The sequence below is a fragment of the Pan paniscus genome, chromosome 1 (assembly GCF_029289425.2).
Source record: "Pan paniscus chromosome 1, NHGRI_mPanPan1-v2.0_pri, whole genome shotgun sequence".
In the NCBI taxonomy this organism is placed as follows: domain Eukaryota; kingdom Metazoa; phylum Chordata; class Mammalia; order Primates; family Hominidae; genus Pan; species Pan paniscus.
The window spans coordinates 99,720,425-99,741,497 of record NC_073249.2 but is presented as its reverse complement, the minus strand read 5'-3'; the positions used below and the strand labels follow the sequence as shown (position 1 = coordinate 99,741,497).

The 21,073-nt window shown below is 39.9% G+C and overlaps 1 protein-coding gene across 4 annotated transcripts in view; it reads left to right on the top strand.

Annotated features, from left to right (window-relative positions):
• VPS45 (vacuolar protein sorting 45 homolog) overlaps positions 1-21,073 on the top strand; it is an 87,206-nt gene that overhangs the window by 39,034 nt on the left and 27,099 nt on the right. For 3 of the 4 annotated variants that reach the window (XM_003817318.7, XM_034934436.3, XM_063605608.1), the window contains exon 14: positions 13,364-13,495. In XM_003817318.7, the coding sequence (XP_003817366.1) occupies positions 13,364-13,495 (132 nt within the window). Of the gene's footprint in view, positions 1-1,695; positions 3,496-13,363; positions 13,496-21,073 lie in introns of those variants that run through there. The other variant, XM_034934438.3, reaches the window with a different exon arrangement.

The following is a 21,073-nucleotide window of genomic DNA, read 5'->3' as shown; positions in this document are numbered from 1 at the left end:
TTGCTCTGTCACCCAGGCTGGAGTGCAGTGGTGCCATCTCGGCTCACTGCAATCCCTGCCTCCTGGGTTCAAGATTCTCCTGCCTCAGCCTCCTGAGTAGCTGGGATTACAGGTGCATGCCACCATGCCTGGCTAATTTTTGTATTTTTAGTAGAGATGGAGTCTCACCATGTTGGTCAGGCTGGTCTCGAACTCCTGACCTCGTGATCCGCCCGCCTCGGCCTCCCAAAGTGCTGGGATTGCAGGCGTGAGCCACTGTGCCCAGCCATAACATTTCTTTCGGGTAAAAAAACTGTATAATCCTGGGTGCAGTGGCTTATGCCTATAATCCCAGCACTTTGGGAGGCCAAGCGGGCAGATTCTTTGAGGTCAGGAGTTTGAGACCAGCCTGGCCAACATGGTGAAACCCTGTCTCTACTAAAAATGCAAAAATTAGCCAGGCGTGTCAGGAGGCTGAGTCAGGAGAATCGCTTGAACCAGGGAGGTGGAGGTTGCAGTGAGCCGAGATTATGCCATTACACACCAGCCTGGGTGATAGAGCAAGGCTCCGTCTCAAAACAAAACAAAACAAAACAAAACAAAACAAAAAAAGTGTACATGTATATAAATATGTGCTTGACTATACATATGTATGTATATTATATATATAATATATTTTTACAAGCACATATATGTATAAATACAGTAACTTTTTTTGTTTGTTTGTTTGTTTTTTTGAGACAGGGTCTGGCTCTGTAGCCCAGACTGGAGAGTGGTGGCGTGATTTCAGCTCACTGCAGCCTCCACCTTTTGGGCTTAAGCCATCCCACCTCATTCTCCTAAGTAGCTGGGACTACAGGCACATGCCACAGTGCCTAGCTAATTTTTGCATTTTTATAGAGACAAGGTTTTGCTATGTTGCCTAGGCTTGTCTCAAACTCCTGAGCTCAAGCAATCTGCCTGCCTCAGCCTCCCAAAGTGCTTGGATTACTGGCATGAGCCACCATGCCCTGTCTACAGTAATTATTTCTGAAAGAATAATCAAGAAGTTGTTAATAGTCATTACCTCTAGATATTGAGACAGTAGTTAGTTACATATCTATCCTTCCTATTAGTTATTGTATTAGGTATTGTAATCTTGAAGTAAGTATTATGTTTTGTTAATCTTTGGGGTTTTCACAATGTTTAACACAGTGATTTACAAATAGTAGGTGTTCAATAGATGTTTGGTAAATTCTATAGGCATCTCTTCTAGTTGATATGCCAATATTTATAGTTGGAAAATTTAAACCAGAGAATAAACTTAATTGATGCTATACAAAATTTAGATTTTTGAAGTTCATAAACAACCCTATAAAACATTCTGGCTCTGCATTCACTTGGCCACACTATCAGCTCTAGCCACTTTCTTGGCCCTGTATTATCATATTGAAAAGAGTCCTTGATTATAGTGGTATTTATTATTATTTGTCTCATCATAATAGAAATTCTAGGTTTTATTGTTGCTATAATAATAGAAAATATCAAAGGAAATGTGGCAAGAACACAACTTTTCAAAACCAGAACACTGGTGGAAATTTTTTTAGCCCTTAGCTATTAAATTAGTGTTTAAGCTGTTTGGCAGTATAGCTATATCCACAAATTGGATTTGATCATTCTGCAGATGGGATTCTTGCATACCCTATTTTTCAAGCTAATTTTTTTTTCTCACTCTAGAATTGCCTCTTGTCTCTGATAAAGGCAAGCAACTTTTTCATTTGGTGAGGAAATGGAGCTATATGATCATGCATTCCAGAATCAGTCAATTCAAAAAGGAAGTACTTTTCATGTTTATACAAATGTAGTAGAATCTTGTTGCTACAGCTTATTTTTTGTTTCTGTGAAGCAGCAGTCCTTTTTCATTGGCCTTTTTTCCTGCAGTAAATGCTCATAAGAACTGTACCTTTTGTAAGTATGTTCAGAAATTACAATTTTAGCCATAAGTGTAATGCTCCACAAAATAGATAAAATGTTGCCTTTTGAAAGTTTGTGTTTCCATGTAACTTAACCACATATAGAAATAATGTTAAAAATTCTCAATAAGGTGGGCAATGTGTCTCATGCCTGTAATCCCAGCACTTTGGGAGGCTGAGGTGGGGCAGATCAGAGGTCGGGAGTTCAAAACTAGCCTGGCCAACATAGTGAAACCTTGTCTCTACTAAAAAAAAATACAAAAATTAGCCGGGTGTGGTGGCAGGCACAGTGGCAGACACCTGCAGTCCCAGCTACTTGGGAGGCTGAGGCAGGAGAATTGGCTGAACCCGGGAGGCAAAGTTGTAGTGAGCCAAGATTGCGCCACTGCACTCCAGCCTGGGCGACAGAGTGAGACTCCATTAAAAAAAAAAAACACCTCTCAACAAACTTGGTATTGAGGGAACATACCTCAAAATAATAAGAGCCATCTATTCCCAGTACTCTGGGAGGCCGAGGCGGGCGGATCATGAGGTCAGGAGATTGAGACCATCCTGGCTAACACGATAAAACCCTGTCTCTACTAAAAATACAAAAAATTAGCCAGGTGTGGTGTTGGGTGGCTGTAGTCCCGGCTACACGGGAGGCTGAGGCAGGAGAATGGTGTGAACCCAGGAGGTAGAGCTTGCAGTGAGCCAAAATCAAGCCACTGCTCTCCAGCCTGGGGGACAGAGCGAGACTCCGTCTCAAAAAAAAAAAAAAAAAAAAAAAAGAGCCATCTATGACAAACCCATAGCCAACATCATACTGAATGGGCAAAAGCTGGAAGCATTCCACTTGAAAACCAGCACAAGACAAGGATGCCCTCTCTCACCACTTCTATTCAACAGAGTATTGGAAGTCTTAGCCAGAGCAATCAGGCAAGAGATAGAAATAAAGTGCATCCAAACAGGAAAACAGGAAGTTAAACTGTTTTTAGACGACATGATTCTATATCTAGAAAACCCCATAGTCTCAGCTCAAAAGCTCCTTCAGCTGATAAACAACTTCAGCAAAGTTGCAGGATACAAGTCAATGTACAAAAATCACTAGCATTCCTATACAGCAACAACAACCAAGCTGAAAGCCAAATCAGAAAGCAATCCCATTCACAACTGCCACCAAAAAAATAAAATACCTAGGAATACAGCTAACCAGGAAGGTGAAGGAGCTCTACAGTGAGAATTACAAAACACTGTTCAAAGAAATTAGAGAAGCCACAAACAAATGGAAAACATCCCATGCTCATGGATAGGAAGAATCAATATCATTAAAATGGCTATACTGCCCAAAGCAGTTTACAGATTCAGTGCTATTCCTATCTAACTACCAATGACATTCTTCACAGAACTAGAAAAAATTATTTTAAAATTCATATGGAACCAAAAAAACGCCCAAATAGCCAAGGCAATCCTAAGCAAAAAGAACAAAGCTGGAAGAATCAGGTTACCCAACTTCAAACTATACTACAAGGCTACAGTGACCAAAACAGCGTGGTATGGGTACAAAAACAAGCACATAGACCAATGGAACAGAATAGAGAGCCCAGAAATAAGGCCTCACATCTATGATCATCTGATCTTTGACAAAGCTGACAAAAACAAGCAATGGGGAGAAGACTCATTCAATAAATGGTGCTGAAATAACTGACTAGCCATATGCAAAAGATTGAAGCTGGACCCCTTCCTTACACGGTATACAAAAATTTCAACTCAAGATTGATTAAAGACAAATGTAAAACCCAAAATTATAAAAACCCTGGAGGACAACCTAGGTAATACCATTCTGGACCTAGGAACAGGCTAAGATTTCATGACAAAAAAACTATGCATCTGAGAAAGGTCTAATATCCAGCATCTATAAAGAACTTAAACAAATTTACAAGAGAAAAACAACCTCATTAAAATGTGGAAGGCCGAGGCAGGTGGATCACCTAAGGTCAGGAATTCGAGACCACCTAGTCAACATGGTGAAACCCTGTCTCTACTAAAAATACAAAAAATTAGCCACGAGTGGTGGCTGGCACCTGTAATCGTGCCACGGGAGGCTGAGGCAGGAGAATCACTTGAACCCAGGAGATGGAGGTTGCTGTGAGCCGAGATTGTGCCATTGCACACCAGCCTGGGCAACAAGAGCAAAACCCTGTCGCAAAAAAAAAAAAAAAAAGTGGGCAAAGGACATGAACAGCTACTTCTCAAAAGAAGACATACGTGCAGCCAACAAGCATATGAAAAAAAACTGAGTTCAGTTTTAATGATCAGTTCATATCACTGATCATTAGAGAAATGCAAATCAAAACTATGGTGAGATACCATCTCAACACCAGTCAGAATGGCTATTACTAAAAAGTCAAAAAATAGGCTGGGCATGGTGGTTCACGCCTGTAATCCCAGCACTTTGGGAGGCCGAGGTGGGCGGATCACAAGATCAGGAGTTCGAGACCAGCCTGGCCAACATGGTGAAACCCCTTCTCTACTAAAAATACAAAAATTAGCCAGGCCTGGTGGCACGTGCCTGTAATCTCAGCTACTCGGGAGGCAGAGGCAGGAGAATGGCTTGAACCCGGGAGGCAGAGGTTGCAGTGAGCTGAGATCGCATCATTGCACTCCAGCTCTGGGCGACAGAGCAAGACTCCACCTTGAAAAAAAAAAAAGTCAAAAATAACAGAACCTGGCGAGGCTGCAGAGAAAAGGGAACACTTGTACGCTGTTGGTGGGAGTGTAAATTAGTTCAACCATTGTGGAAAGCAGTATGGCAGTTCCTCAAAGATTTAAAAACAGAACTACCATTTGACCTAGCAATCCCATTACTGGGTATATACCCAGAGGAATATAACTCATTCTACCATAAAAACACATGCAGCTGGACACGGTGGCTCACGCCTGTAATCCCAGCACTTTGGGAGGCTGAGGCAGGTGGATCACCTGAGGTCAGTAGTTCGAGACCAGCCTGGCCAACATGGTGAAACCTCGTCTCTACTAAAAAATAAAAAAAATTAGCCAGGCATGGTGGCAGGTGCCTATAATCCCAGCTACTCGGGAGGCTAAGGCAGCAGAATCACTTGAACCCGGGAGGCGGAGATTGTGATGAGCCGAGATTGCTCCACTGCACTCCAGCCTGGGCGACAGAGTGAGACTCCCTGTCAAAAAAAAAAAAAACACATGCGTGGCCAGGTGGGGTGGCTCATGCCTGTAATCCCAGCACTTCGGGAGGCCGAAGTGGGTGGATCACCTGAGGTCAGGAGTTCAAGACCAGCCTGACCAACATAATGAAACCTCATCTCTACTAAAAATACAAAATTAATGGAGCATGGTGGTGCATGCCTGTAATCTCAGCTGCTTGGGAGGCTGAGGCAGGAGGACTGCTTGAACCTGGGAGGCAGAGGTTGTGGTGAGCCAAGATTGTGCCCTTGCATTCCAGCCTGGGCAATGAACGAAACTCCGTCTCAAAAAAAAAAAAAAAGACACGTGCACACAAATGTTCATTGCAGCACTGTTCACAATAGTTAAGACACGGAATCAACCTAAATGCCCACCAATGACAGACTGGATAAGGAAAATGTACATATACACCATGGAATGTTAGGCAGCCATAAAAAAATGAGATTATGCCTTTTGTGGGAACATGGATGGAGCTGGAGGCTATCACCCTTAGCAAACTAATGCAGGAAGAGAAAACCAAATACTGCATGTTCTCACTTACAAGTTGGAGCTAAATGATAAGAACTCAGGAACACAGAAGGAAACAGCAGACACTGGGGTCTACTTGAGCAGGAAGGGTGAAAGGAGGGAGAGGAACAGAAAAGATAACTATTGGGTCCTGAGCTTAATAACTGGGTGATGTAATAATATGTAAGACAAACCGCCGTGACACATGCTTATGTAACAAACCTTCACATGTACCCCCAAACTTAAGATAAAAATTTTTAAAAAGAAATAATGATTTCCAGATACCCTATATATTATTTTTTTATTTTTTAACAAAATAAGATATTATCCTTGATTATCCTTGTATATCTCTATACAGCATGAGCTAGCTGCTGTTTTCTAATGTTTGCTGTCTGCATTAATTAATGCTTTGGTTGCTATGGTGAATTACAAAGCACAGGAAGATGCATACAAAGAATTGAACTTGTGTATTCCACTTAGCTTCAACCATCATATGGAAAAGATTTGCTATGTGTTTTACCATTGGCCTCATCAGAACATCTACTTTTAAAATTTACTGGGAAAAGGAATGAAAAGGAAAAATGTCAGGGGTATTTAAACATTGTTTTTCATAGACGTTCTTCCTTAAGTCAGCTTGAATAAGTAGTAGGAGGAGGCTCAGGAAAACATTTATTAATGTTTTCATAACCAAATGTGACATAGTCATCTTTGCGAGGTATACAATTGAGCCAAGCTCTAAGAGCCTATCCCTGTATCTAGGTTTTGTCCTTACATGTATATAACCTACACCCACAGTTTACCATCCGTGACATTTTCTTTCCTCTCCAGTAGTACAAAAATACCCTGCCACCCTGAAATGATCAGACTGAAGGACAGTGTTCTCTTACTATGCTAAAAGCCCACTTGAATTTGTTCCTTCCCAGTTCTTGCCTTTCTTTTCCATAAGAGACAGATATATTCTCCAGGCAGGTGATGGTCAGAGGATAGCTATGGAGAGGCAACATCATTTTCCATGATGCTCTCATTTGTCTGCTCAATCGCTTTTTAAATTGACTTATCAGATCAGGAGCTCAAAACAAAGGTGTTAACTATCTGATTCTTCCCATTAGTCACCAAGATGGTCACTGTACCCCTGCAAAGGAAAGTTTCCCTCCCTTCTTCTTAATAAAATAATCTGCAATTCATTTATTTACTTAAGTAAATAAAATGTGTTTATTTGAGTAATCCATTATGCAGTTTATCTTGAGCAAATATATATATTACTTTCCTACATTTTTCGTTTTTTTTGGTGAATATAATGTCCTTTCAGCCTTGAGTATTTTATTGTTTCCGAACACTTTAACTGCCTCTTATCTTCCAGCTTTTTACATAGTCTGTAACTATCTGGGTAATTTTTCAGTCATCTCCCTTCCTTCTTCCCCTCTTTTGGAGTCCCCCATAGTCTCTTCTCTTCATCCTTATGTCCATGTGTACCTGCCATGTTTAACTCCCATTTATAAGTGAGAATATGCTATATTTGATTTTTCTGCTTCAGATAATGGCCTCTTGCTCCATCCATGTTGCTGCAAAGGACATGATATCATTCTTTTTTATGCCTGCTTAGTATTCCATGGTGTATATATACCACATTTTCTTTATTCAGTCCACTATTGGTGGATACTTAGGTTGGTTCCATAGCTTTGCTATTGTATATAGTGCTGGGATAAACATGAGTGCAAGTGTCTTTTTTTATATAATGATTTCCTTTCCTTTGAGTAGATACCCAGTAGTGGGATTTCTGGGTCGAATGGTAAGTTGTTTTTGTTTTTTGTTTTTCCTTTCTTGAGACAGCATCTCATTCTGTTGAATGGAGTGCTGGATGGAGTGTAGTGGCAGTCACAGCTCACTGCAGCCTTCCCAGGCTCAAGTGATCCTCCCATCTCAGTGCCCTCTCCCTGCCCCCAGCCTCGCCAAGTAGCTGAGACTATAGGGGAAAGCCACCACGCTGGGCTAATTTTTAAAAATTTTTTGGCAGAGTTGGGGTCTCACAATGTTGCCAGGTGGATCTCAAGCTCCTTGGCTCAAGCGATCCACCTGCCTTGGCCTCCCAAAGTGCTGGGATTACAGGCATAAGCCACCAGGCCCAGCCTTTTTTCGTTGTTGTTTTTAAGGAGGAAGAGGGGACATGAGCAAGGATGTACCCTGTGCATTCGCTCCCCTCCCTGTGGCTTAATTGCTAGTTCTATTTTTAGTTCTTTGAGCTAGTTCCATAATGTTTTCCACAGAGGTTGAACTAATATACATTCCCACCAACAGTATATGAGCATTCCCTTTTCTCCGCATCCATGCCAACATCTGTTGTTTTTTGACTTTTTAATAAACCAAAATAGTAAGAGCCATATATGACAAACCCACAGCTAACATCATACTGAATGGGGAAAAGTTGGAAGCATTTCCCCTAAGAACTGGAATAAGACAAAGATGTCCACTCTCACCGGTCCTATTCAACATACTGAAAGCCCTACCCAGAGCAATCAGGCAATAGAAAGAAATATAAGACATCCAAATTGGAAAAGAAGAAGTCAAATTATCTCTGTTCGCATTCAATAGGATTATATACTTAGAAAACCCTAAAGATCCCTCTAGAAGATTCCTAGACTTGATAAGTGATTTCATTAAAGTCTCAGGATACAAAATCAACATACAAAAATGAGTAACATTTTTAGGCACCAATAACATTCAAGCTGAGAATCAAAGTAAGAGCTCAGTCCCATTTACAAGAGACACACAAAATACTTAGGAATATATTTAACCAAGGAGGTGAAAGATCTCTATAAGGAGAACTACTTAACATTGATGAAAGAAATCATAGATGACACAAACAAATGGAAAAACATCCCATGCTTATGGATTGGAAGAATCAATATTAAAATGATCATATTACCCAATGCAATCTACAGATTCAACACAATTCCTATCAAATTACCAACATCATTCTTCACAGAATTAGGAAAAAGAATCCTAAAGTTGATATGGAACCAGAAGAAAGCCTGAATAGCCAAGGTGCTCCTAAGCAAAAAACAAATCCAGAGTCACATTGCCTGACTTCAAATTGTATTATAAGGCTACAGTAACTAAAACAGCATGGTACTGGTACAAAAACAGACACATAGATCAATGGAACAGAATAGAGAACCCAGAAATAAAGCCACATACCTACAACCAACTGATCTTAAGTCGATAAAAATAAACAATGGGGAAAGAACACCCCACTCGATAAATTATGCTGGGAAAATTGGCCAGCCATATGCAGAAAAATGAAATTGGACCCCTATCTCTTAACCATATACAAAAATTAACTCAAGATGGATTAAAGGCCTAGATGTGGGACCTGAAACTGTGAAAGTCCTAGATGAAAACCTAGGAAAAACTCTTCTGGACATTGGCCTAGGCAAAGAATTTATGACAAAGATCCCAAAAGCAAATGCAACAAAAACAAAAGTAGACAAGTAGGACTTAATTAAACTAAAGGGCTTCTGCACAGCAAAAGAAATAACCAACAGAATAAACAGACAACCTACAAATAATGCCTCCAACAAAGGACTACCATCCACATCCTACAAGGAACGCAGTAAGTAAAAACAACCCCATTAAAAACTGGGCAAACGACATGAAAAGACATTTCTCAAAAGAATTACAAGTGGCCAAAAAATGCTTGAAAAAATGCTCAACATTACTGATCATCAGAGAAATGCAAATGAAAACCACACTGAGATATCATCTTACACTAGTCAGAAAGTCAGATGCCACCACTCTGGTTTTACCTTCCTACCGGCTCTTCTGAAGCCTTTGTTATTTTCTCTCTCTTGCTCTCGCTCTTGCTCTCACTCTGGCTCTGGCTCCCCCCATCACCCCATTATTTTCAGCTTCTTCTCTGCCGACTTCTTTTCCACAGGCTATAATCATACTCAATTTTCTTTTGTTAAATAATAAATTTAAAGCCTTTGGTCCTAGATTTTCCTGTAAGTTATGTCCTTCCCTTCATAGCCAAGCTTTTTGGATAAAGAAGCCCACAGTCACTGTCTTCTGTTTCTCAACTCTTCAATCCATGTAGCCTGGCTCCTTACTCCACTACAACACACTAAAACATTTCTTGCAAAATCACAGTAGTAAATCCAGGGGACTCTCAATTCCCACCTTATTTTCCCCGCTGCTGCATTTCACACTATTAACCATTCTTTTCTTCTTGAGACTCAGTTGGCCCTCAACCTCTCCCTTCTGGTTCTCCTCCTACCTTTCTGAAAATGTCCTTCTCAGTTGCTAATGCTGGCTACTCTTTTTACTTGTTTTTTAGTTATTAGGGACTCAGCAAAAAATCTGTCTTTTGGTTTTCTTCTCATTCTACATGATCTCCCTAGATAAAACTCATCTATTCCCATGGCTTCAGCTACCACATATTCGGGGAAAGCACTAGACCTGAATATACAGATGTCTAGTGGGCATCTCCATTAGAATATTCCACAGGTATCTAAAACACAGCATGTTTTTGTCTTATGCACAGTAAATGTCCTTTTTCTCAAACCTAAACTACTACACCTAGTTACCAAAACCAGAAAACAAAGTTATGGACTCCCCCTTTACCCCTATCCTCCACATTCAGTCATTGACCAAATACTGAAGAATATGTATTTTTTTGTGATTGGACATCCAGTACCTCCTCTTCACCCTTTCTGGGATGTCTTTAGTTCTAGGTTTCATCATATCTTCCCAGAAGTCTTACACTAGCCTTTTATTCTCCAACTTTTCCCAACAGTTACACCCAATTCATTCTTGCATAGCTGCCAAAACTATCCTTCAAAAAAGCAAATTTGGCTGGGCATGGTGGCTCACACCTGTAATCCTAGCACTTTGGGAGGCCAAGGCGGGCAGATCACCTGAGGTCAGGAGTTCAAGACCCCCTGCCTGGCCAACATGGTGAAACCCCGTCTCTATTAAAAATACAAAAAGTAGTCTGGCATGGTGGCGCGCGCCTGTATTCCCAGCTACTTAGGAGGCTGAGGCAGGAGAATTGTTTGAACCCAGGAGGCAGAGGTTGCAGTGAGCTGACATTGCACCACTGCACTCCAGCCTGGGTGACAAGAGCAAGACTCCGTCTCAAAAAAAAAGCAAATTTGATCATAGTAACCTGTGAGAACCCCATGACCTGCGAGATTTGAGGTGTGTGAGCTGCCTTATGCTTTTCCCTCTTTCTCTCACTATGTCCCCAACTTCACTTCTGCCCCAAAGGAAGAGTTAGGATGAGTCCAAAGTTTTTGGCCCAAGCAACTAGAAGGCTAAAGTGACCATCAAGTAAGATAGGGAAAGCTATAGGTAGAACAGACTTAGGGAAGATTGGGGATTTAAAACGTGTTGAATTGAGAAATAATTAAACATCCAAATGGAAATGTCAAGTAAACAGATATTTAAGTCTGGAGTTTAGAAGAAAGGTCTGGGCTGGAGATGGAGATTTGGGAACCATCAGCAGATGTATTTACAACCAAAAAATGGTGTGATTATCCAGGGAAGGAAATGTGCTGTTTCTCTGGTAACTAGTAATGTAACCACTTGTCAGTGTGGCTGTTGAGCACTTGAAATGTGGCTAGTGCTACTGGGGAATTAAATATTTAATTTTATTTTGGTTAATTTAAATTTAAATAACCATAAGTGACAAGTGGTCACTATACTGAATGGAACAGATGGAGGGAATGAGTTTAGATTAAGAAGAAAGGAGGTTCAATGTCTGGGCTCTGAGTATTCCACCATTAAGAGGTAACAGAGATGAAGTGGGACCATAAAAGAATACTGAAAAGTAGCAAGGGAAAAAATCAAATATGAAATTTTCTGGAAACCAATTGAAGAAGGTATATCCAGGAGGAGCAAGTGATCACCTCAGTCATATGTTGCTGATAAGTCAAGTAATATAAAACTGTTCTACCTCACCCATCATCAGGCAATAGTTTCATAAGGAACACACAACCTAGATCCCTCCCATGCGTAGTTCACAGTAGGATTTGCACTCCTATGAGAATCTAACGCCTCCACGGATCTAAGAGGAGGCAGAACTCAGGCCCTAATACTCACTGCTCACCTCCTGCTGTGCCCCCGCCCAGTTCCTAACAGACCACGGACTGGTATTGGTCCTCAGCCTGGGTTTGGGGACCCTTATCATAATTGACACTTTACCATAACAACCTCTTCATCATTGGTAGCTTGTATAACTGTTTTTAGGGGGAAGGTTTTTTTGGGGTGTTTTTGTTTGTTTGTTTTTGGAGATGGAGTCTCTGTTGCCCAGGCTGGAGTATGGTGGCACGATCTTGGCTCACTGCAACTTTCACCTCCCAGATTCAAGCAATTCTCCTGCCTCAGCCTCCCGAGTAGCTGGGATTACGGGCAGCTAGCACTACGCCCAGCTAATTTTGTATTTTTAGTAGAGCCTGGGTTTCACCATGTTGGCCAGGCTGGTTTCAAACTCCTGACCTCAAGTGATCCGCCTTCCTCGGCCTCCCAAAATGCATATAGGCATGAGCCACCATGCCTACCCTTGTATAAATTTTACTGGGAAATCTCTGCAATTTAGAGACTATCTGAACATTTTTAAATAGCCACAATAGCTGATTCTGTTTCAGTGAAGTCCCACAAGAACAAATACTCTCTCAGTTAATTCTTTCAAGGCATTTTAGAAAGAGAGGGAGAGACAAGCAGGAAGGAAATGTAGGGTTGGGGTTTTTTCATGATTTATACATAAGCATGTATATTCCTTGATTAAAGATGTTTCTGGTTAGTTTTGTGCAATAACATTCAAAATGGATGCTTCTGATTGATGTAGTTTTAGTGTCCAATGAGTGATTTAACAAAATTATTTGCCTAGTAATGGTTTTGAAAATAATTTGATCTCCTTCTTGGTGATATTTAAGGAAGGAGCTAATAGGAACAGTCACTTTTGTTATGAAGCCATTTTGATAAGGATTGAAACAGGAAACAGAGTAAAACAACACAGTGCTACCCAAGTGAAGCTAGTGACTGAGCTGTGTTCACATGTCCAGTATCAGCTACACTCATGGTTTTTTTGGTTTCCATGGTTTCTTTTTCTTGGTTTATCAAAGGATTCAGAAAAAAGATTTCAAGAAAAGATAGAGTTCCTAGAAGCACCATTAATTTTTGTGTCCCATTCTTTTTTTTATACTCAAAATACTAAATGTTTCTAGTTTCCATGTTTTGGGGACATCTAAATATGCTAGTTCTTTCAAAAATGCTTTGAGGTCCTTGGACAGAGGCCATTGTAATAGCACTGTATTAAGTATTTGACAAAGGCTTATACATGAAAGGAGATGTGTAGTATTAATACAAACATAAAATTCTGCCGTATTGATATCATGTCATGGTAAGGCACTCTGCACCCTCTTGAATATAAAAGAATATTTCTACATTTGGTTCCAGCAAACACTATTGTGCTATTCTGAAATCCACAGCACAGAAATTATAAGACATCCGCTCATAAACAGAAAGCAAATCACTATTCAGCATTTCCTGCTCTGTTTCCTGCCAATTTCAGATAATTAAAACTTTTTTTAAACCTTTTATTCTATTCTGCTTTAATTCTGCTTCCTCCACCAAAAAAAAAAGATTTAGAAATTAAAACTCTGTGTATGTAAGTCACAGTCCTTTTTTTTTCTTATCCGGTGATAATATCTCATTCTTCATTATTGCAGACCTCAGGATATCATTGTGTTTGTAATTGGAGGAGCCACCTATGAAGAGGCTCTAACAGTTTATAACCTGAACCGCACCACTCCTGGAGTGAGGATTGTCCTGGGAGGCACCACAGTGCACAACACGAAAAGGTAAAGGAGAACATTCATTCTACAACTGTGTCCTCTTTCCCAGAGGATAAAGCTTAAATTCCCTTTATGTTGGAAAAATTTGGTCAATACTCACCAAACTGCTGTAGACTGAAATTCTCTGGTGTTTGCAGCTCCAGAATAATTTAAGAATTTGTGAGAGAAAGGATCTATAGTAGTTAAGTTCGTTAAGTTCATAAATCTCTTTATTAGGTCAAAGACCTAGAAAGTAAGAACCATCTTACACTGTTAACAATTTGTATTTCCTGTGTTCAAAAAAGGAGAAACCCTTGGACCTAATTCATAAGGAAGGGGGGAAAATTAAAAATTGGGTTTTTTTTTAAAGAGGGAGAAACCTAATAGCCACAGCTTAGACTTTGAAAATACTTAAACGTAATGGTATTGAAGTCTGTGAGTTTTTCTATTTTGTTGATTAACTTTATTCACTTAGCAAGTATTCAGTAAGAATACAAAGATGAATAATCTAAAGATCCTACCTCAAGTTATTGTCTATTAGGAAAGAACATTTAAAAATAAGAAAAGAAGTGCCCAGAGAGGCAGATAAAAGGGCCAAGGATTCTCAGAGTGACTAAGGGAAATTAGCAAATGTTTCACATAGAAGATAGTATATTAGCTGAGCCTTGGGTGAAAATGGACATATGGAGGGAGAGCACATTCTAGGTAGAGTTAACCACATGAACAAGTTATAAAAGCTGTAGGCAACATACATACACAAAGAACAGCAAATAGTTGACTAGCTGGAATGTGTGTAATAAAGTGAAAGGATGATTGAATGCCATCATTGTGGAAGGCCTTGAGTGCCAGGCTTGGGAATTTCTACTTTTTTACATAGAAAATGGGGAATTATTGAAAGTAGTGATTACAAGAAACTCACGGTGTTTTAGGAGGATTAATTTGGCAGCTAAAGGTAGAAGAGGAAAAGACTGGAGAACCGTGACATGATTGTTGAATCTAAAGATTGGGGACCCTGAGAGATCCATGCTGAGCCATGTATTCTAGATAATTGGGAGTCATTAAAAGTATTTGTATACTTTTTAATTTTGTATGATTATTTGGTTTTTAATATAACTTTTCTCCTTTATTATGGAAGTAATATATGCATATTCTGAATATTTTTAATTCAGAAAGTACAAAGAGAAAAAAAGTTTCCATAATCTAACCACTGTTACGTTTTAGTGTTTTCAGGCCTTTTTTCTAAGCCTGTATAGACGTTTGTATGAGTGTGTGGACAGAAAGGGATCTCATCGTACATTCTGTGTTTTAACTTTCATTTTGCAGTCTGATGTAAACATCTTCTAGTGTTAAATATATAATCATTCATTCATTAAACAAATATTTACTGGATAAGATTTCTTGGGTTTGAATCCTGATTTCCCTCTTACTATTTTTGTAAACTTGGGCCAATTACTAACCTCTTTGTTAGTGTCCAGAACTCACTGGCTATTTATATATTTCTTTTGTGAATTGCTAGTTCATATTCTTTGCCCATTCCACAATTGAAGTATTCCTTTTTTTCTTAATAATTTTTTTAATTCTATTTATATAAATAAGGTTATTGGCCATTTGTCTAGTATTTATTTTGCAAATCTTTTTCCTCTATATTTTTGTTTTATACTATTCACAGTGTTTTGTTGTATAAAAGTTTTGTTGTTATTACTTTAATTTTATATGGTCACAGTTACCTGTGATTTCTGCCTTTGGTGTCATGCCTAGAAAGTTATTTCCTACACAAGATTATATAAATACTAAGATGCATTTTAAAAATTATTTTTAGGATACATATTTAACATGATATCTTTACAGTCTATCAGAATTTTAGTTTTGTATAAACTGTGCTGTAGGGTTTCCTTTTATAACTTCTACAGAAATATTACAGTGAGAAATATTACAGTGAGGGGCTTTTTTCTTCTTGACACCAAATACACCATGTCTTTCCCAACACCATTTTTCCAATTCTCCAGACACCAACTGGATATTTAGCAATTTGATTCAATTCTGACACGATCTACCTGGAGTTAGCATCTCATCTCAAAGTTAAAAGGGCTTAACCCCACAAGACCACCCCTACTTCAGATGCCAGTCACAAGTTCCAGACCACCCGTATTTCTGAGTGACTGGTTGTAAATCAGGGGTTCCCATGACCCCTTCCTCAGGTTTGATAATTTACTAGAACAGTTCACACAACTCAGGAAACCACTTTACTGCATTTGCCAGTTACTACAAAGGATACAACTCAGGAACAGCCAAATGTAAGAGATGCATAGGGCAAGGTATAGGGGTGGGGTGTGGAGTCTCCATGCCTGCTCTAGGAACACCCACCCCACCCCAGCACCTTGATACGTTCACCAACCCACAAACTCTTCGAACACTATTGGGTAGGGGTTTTTATGGAGGTTTCGTTATGTGGGCATGCTTGATTAAATCATTAGCCCCTGGTGATTGATTCAGGCTCCAACTGTTTTCCCCACCCTGGAGGTTCAGGGGTGGGACTGAAAATTCAAAGTTTCTTATTAAGGCTTGGCCTTTCAGGCAACTAGCCCTCATCCTGAAGCTATCTAGAGGCCCACCAAGAGTCATCTCATTGAAACAAAAGACACTCCCGTCACCCTCAGTACTCAGAAAATTCTTAGGGAATTAGGAGCTCTGTGCCAAGAATGGGGACAAAGACCAAATATCTTTCTGTGATACCACATACATACACTTACACACAGGTATTTAATTATGTACAGAAAAGTATATAAATGATAAACAGCTCAGTAAAACATTGCAAAGTGAATATATCTATGAGACGACCTCTGAGTGTAATGATCAAGAAATAGCACATTGCCAGCACCCCCAGCAGCCTTTCTTATTCCTCGTGCTCCCTCCTTGTCACAAATCCATGCAAAGTATTCATTATTATGACTTCTGTCACTGTAGATTAGTTTTACCTGTTCTTAAAAGATATTTTTTGAATAAAAGAAGAAATAGGCCAGGCGTGGTGGCTCCCACCTGTAATCCCAGCACTTTGGGAGGCCAAGGTGGGTAGATCATTTGAGGTCAGGAGTTTGAGACCAGCCTGGCCAACATGGTGAAACCCCGTCTCTACTAAAAATACAAAAATTAGCCAGGCGTGGTGGCAGGCGCCTGTAGTCCCAGCTACTCAGGAAGCTGAGGCAGGAGAATGCTTGAACCTGGGAGGTAGAGGTTGCAGTGAGCCGAAATCATGCCACTGCATTCCAGCCTGGGTGACAGAGAGAGACTCTGTCTCAAAGAAAAAAAGAAGAAGAAGAAGAAGAAATAAAGGCTACACTTAATCTATTTCTGCCTTTCTCACAAATAATATAAGAATATTAAAATGTTTTAACTGTAATCACTTTCCTCCCAATTTGTACACTATCATTGTCCAGTGTTTTGGTTTTACCTTTTTAAATTCCCAAACTAATCATTATTTTCACTAGTTAATGTTTATTTATATTTACTCACATATTTGCCCCCTTTTCCCCCTCCACTTTGTTTCTTTCCTCCTGGCTCTTTCTTCAATCCAATTTTCTTCTAACTAAAGAACATTCTTGCCTGAATCCCATGCCTGTACTCCCAGCGCTTTGGGAGGCCGAGGTGGGCAGATCACTTGAGGTCAGGAATTCAAGACCAGCCTGGCCAACATGGTGAAATCCCATCTCTCCCGAAAAATACAACAATTAGCCAGGCGTGGTGGCACATGCCTGTAATCCCAGCTACTCAGGAGGCTGGAGAATTGCTTGAACCGGGGAGGTGGAGGTTGCAGTGAGCCAAGATCAAGTCACTGCACTCCAGCCTGGGCAACAGAGCATAACACCATCTCAAAAAAAAAAAAAAAAAAAATTATTGGCCAGTAGTTTAGGAGGCCATGGCGGGAGGATCATTTGAGCTCAGAAGTTTAAGACCAACCTGAGCAATATGGAGTGACTCTGTTTCTCAAAAAAAAAAAAAAAAAGGTAAAAATTAGCTGGGCATGGACTAGGCATAGTGGCTCACACCTGTAATCCCAGCACTTTGGGAGGCCAAGGCAGGCGGATTGCTTGAGCCCAGGAATTCAAGAGGAGTTCAAGGAGTTCAGGCTGGGCAACATGGTGAAACTTTGTCTCTACAAAAAAACACAAAAATTAGCTGGGCATGGTAGCATGTGTCTGTGGTCCCAGCTACTTGGGAGGCTGAGGTGGGAAGATCACAAGCCTGGGAGATTGAGGCTGCAGTGAGCCGTGATCATGTCACCACCCCCCAGCCTATCTGAACGAGACCCTGTCTTAAAAAAAAAAAAAAACTTTAGTATTTTTTTCAGCTATTGTTCATTTTGATGCCTTTGTCTAAAAGTGTCTTAATTCAGCCAAGTTTAGAATTTCAGGTTGATAATTTTCACTTACTTAAAAGTAAGACAACAATGGAATGCTGTATTACTTGGTATGAAAAAGTCATGTTTGGCATAATTTCTGGAAATTTTACAGTCATTATTTCTTTGACTGTTGCTTCTCTTTCATCTCCTGTTGTCTATCCTTCTGGAATTACTGTGAGATATATGTTAAACCTTCATCTATTCTTCAGGTCTCTTAATCTCTCATTTATGTTATCCATCTGCTATCTGTCTGTGCTGTCTTCTGTATAATTTTTTCAGATCAGTGTTCCAGTTTAGTAATTCTTTCTTCAGCTATATCTAATCTATGTTTAATTTGTCTACTAAGTCCACTAATATTATATTTTTATGCTTACGAGTTCTATTTTGCTTCTTTTTCAAATTTGCCTGATGTTTTTGTTAGTATCCTCTTTTTTTCTCATGTTTTCAAATCCTTTATTTTTCCTAAACCACATTAACTCTATAATCTGAAGTATGTAGAGGTCTAATTCTGCTGTTATATCTGCTAACATTAACTCATGATGAAGCATTTCTGCATGTGTTCTGTGATTTTGACTTATGAGTTATCTTAAGAAGGATTTTATCTATAGCACCCGTGAGGAGCTGACATTCAAGATACATCTCTCTTGCATATTTTTCTTTCATTTTTGCTAGGTACCCCAAGAGCATTGTCAGTCTGGAATCATTTTTATGTTAGTTTCTATACATAAGGGTTCCTGAACCTTACAAAGCATATCTCCTTGTGCAGATAGATTTTTTTAGTCCACTTTTTCAGTGAGGGTCTCTATATTACATGGAAATCTCAATTTTGATTTATTTTCTTACCGAGGCCTAAGCCTTCTTTCCTGACCCTCTGTGGCTACTAAAACACAGTGCCCTTGTTTAATAACACTGGCACACACCTATTAGATAGTTGTAGCATCAGTTTATACTTATCAAGCTAAGTTTTGGTTCCCTTTTTGTGCTGACCCTTAGCAATTCCTCTCACTTTCTAAAGAAGTTAGATATTCATTTAAAAGAATGTTTGTCATTTTTTATCCTGCATTTGTATGTGTTTTATTACAAGATAATTTTCACCTTATCTGCCTTAATTCTAGAAATGGAAGTGTCAGTGTGGTTATGATCTTGGGAGTGGATAAAATGGTAGTGACATTATAGAAACTCCATTTTGAACATCAGTAGATGATATGATTTGGAAGGATAGCCGTGCATCCTAAAATGTCAAACTGAGGGTTTTGTACCTAATTCAAGGGCACCTCTTGAATATTTTTGAGCACAGAAGTGACATAATATTATTAGAGCTATTTTTTCAAGTGTCTCCCTTTGCTGCTAATAAAGCAATAATAGTTCATACTTATTGAGTAGATACTGTATGCTAGGCACTGTACTGAAAGTACTTTAAATCTATTAACTCATTGAATCCTCACATAAAGTTTGTACTATTATTATCTTTATATATGGAAACTGAGGCACAGAGAGATTAACTTATTCAAGTAAACATGACTAGTAAGAGATGGAGCTAGTATTGGAAGCCAGAACCCATGCTTTTAACCACTATGCATTTCCTTCCTCAGTATTACTTGAATGCCTAATGCTGCATTATTCTCTAAATAATATTTAATAATTTAGGGTGCAAAAGGTTTTATTACTTGATGGTAGCCATATGGGATTTTGTCTTCTTGATCCAAATGAGTTCTTTCATGAATGTTTAGTTAATCATATGCTTTTAAATAGGCTTCCATATCAGAATTCAAAAAGATGAATTGACCCTTAAGTGATTCCTCTGAGAGTTAATATTTCTCACTATTTGTAGCCTTATGGCCAGTGACTAAGAATTGTAGCATCATCCCTTTAATCTGAAATATCAGCAGGTTAAAATTAAACATATATCTCCATTTAAAAAAATAGGCCAGGTGCAGTGGATCACACCTGTAATCCTAGCACTTTAGGAGGCCGAGGCAGGCGGATCACGAGGTCAGAAGATCGAGACCATCCTGGCTATCACAGTGAAACCCCGTCTCTACTAAAAATACAAAAATTAGCTGGGCGTGGTGGCGTGCACCTGTAGTCCCAGCTACTCAGGAGGCTGAGGCAGGAGAATCACTTGAACCTGGGAAGCAGAGGTTGCAGTGAGCCGAGACTGTGCCACTGCACTCCAGCCTGGGCTACGGAGGGAGACTCCGTCTCAAAAAATAATAAAATAATAATAATAATAATAAGTAGGGGGGCCAGGCATGGTGGGTCATGCCTGTAATCCCAGCACTTTGGGAGGCCAAGGTGGGCAGATCACCTGAGGTCATGAGTTTGAGAGGAGCCTGGCCAACATGGGGAAACCCCATCTCTACTAAAAATACAAAAATTAGCCGGGCATGGTGACAGGCACCTATAGTCCCAGCTACTCAGGAGGCTGAGGCAGGAGAATCGTTTGAACCTGGGAGGCGGAGGTTGCGGTGAGCCGAGATCGCACCACTGCACTCCAGCCTGGGCAGCAAGAGTGAGACTCTGTCTCAAAAATAAATAAATAAATAAATAAATAAATAAATAAATAAATAAAAATAAAAAATTAAAAATAAGTTGGGGGCCAGGCATCGTGGCTCAGGCCTATAATCCCAGCACTTTGGGAGACCGAAGTGGGCAGATTGCTTGAACTCAGGAGTTTGAGACCAACCTGCGCAATGTGGCGAAACTCCATCTCTACCAAAAATACAAAAAAGTAGCCAGGTGTGGTGGCGCCACCTGTGGTCTCAGGTACTTGGGAGGCTGAGGCAGGAGAATCGCTTGAGTCCGGGAGGCGGAGGCTGTAGTAAGCTGAGATCGTACCACTGCACTCCAGCCTGGGTGACAGAGCAAGACCCTGTCTCAAAATAAATAATATAAGTTGGATTTAGATAGAAAGATAGATTAGTAAAGATTTTTTATATGTCTTTGTAATTTAGTCATGGTACATACAAAAATACATGTTTTAGATGTGTTTGACTAATTAATAGTGCTATGGGCTGGGCATGGTGGCTCACGCCTGTAATCTCAGCATTTTGAGCACTGTGGAAGGCCAAGGCAGGCATATCACTTGAGGCCAGGAGTTTGAGACCAGCCTGCCCAACATGGTGAAACCTCGTCTCCACTAAAAAATACAAAAATTAGTTGGGTGTGATGGTGTGTGCCTGTAATCCCAGCTACTCGGGAGGCTGAGG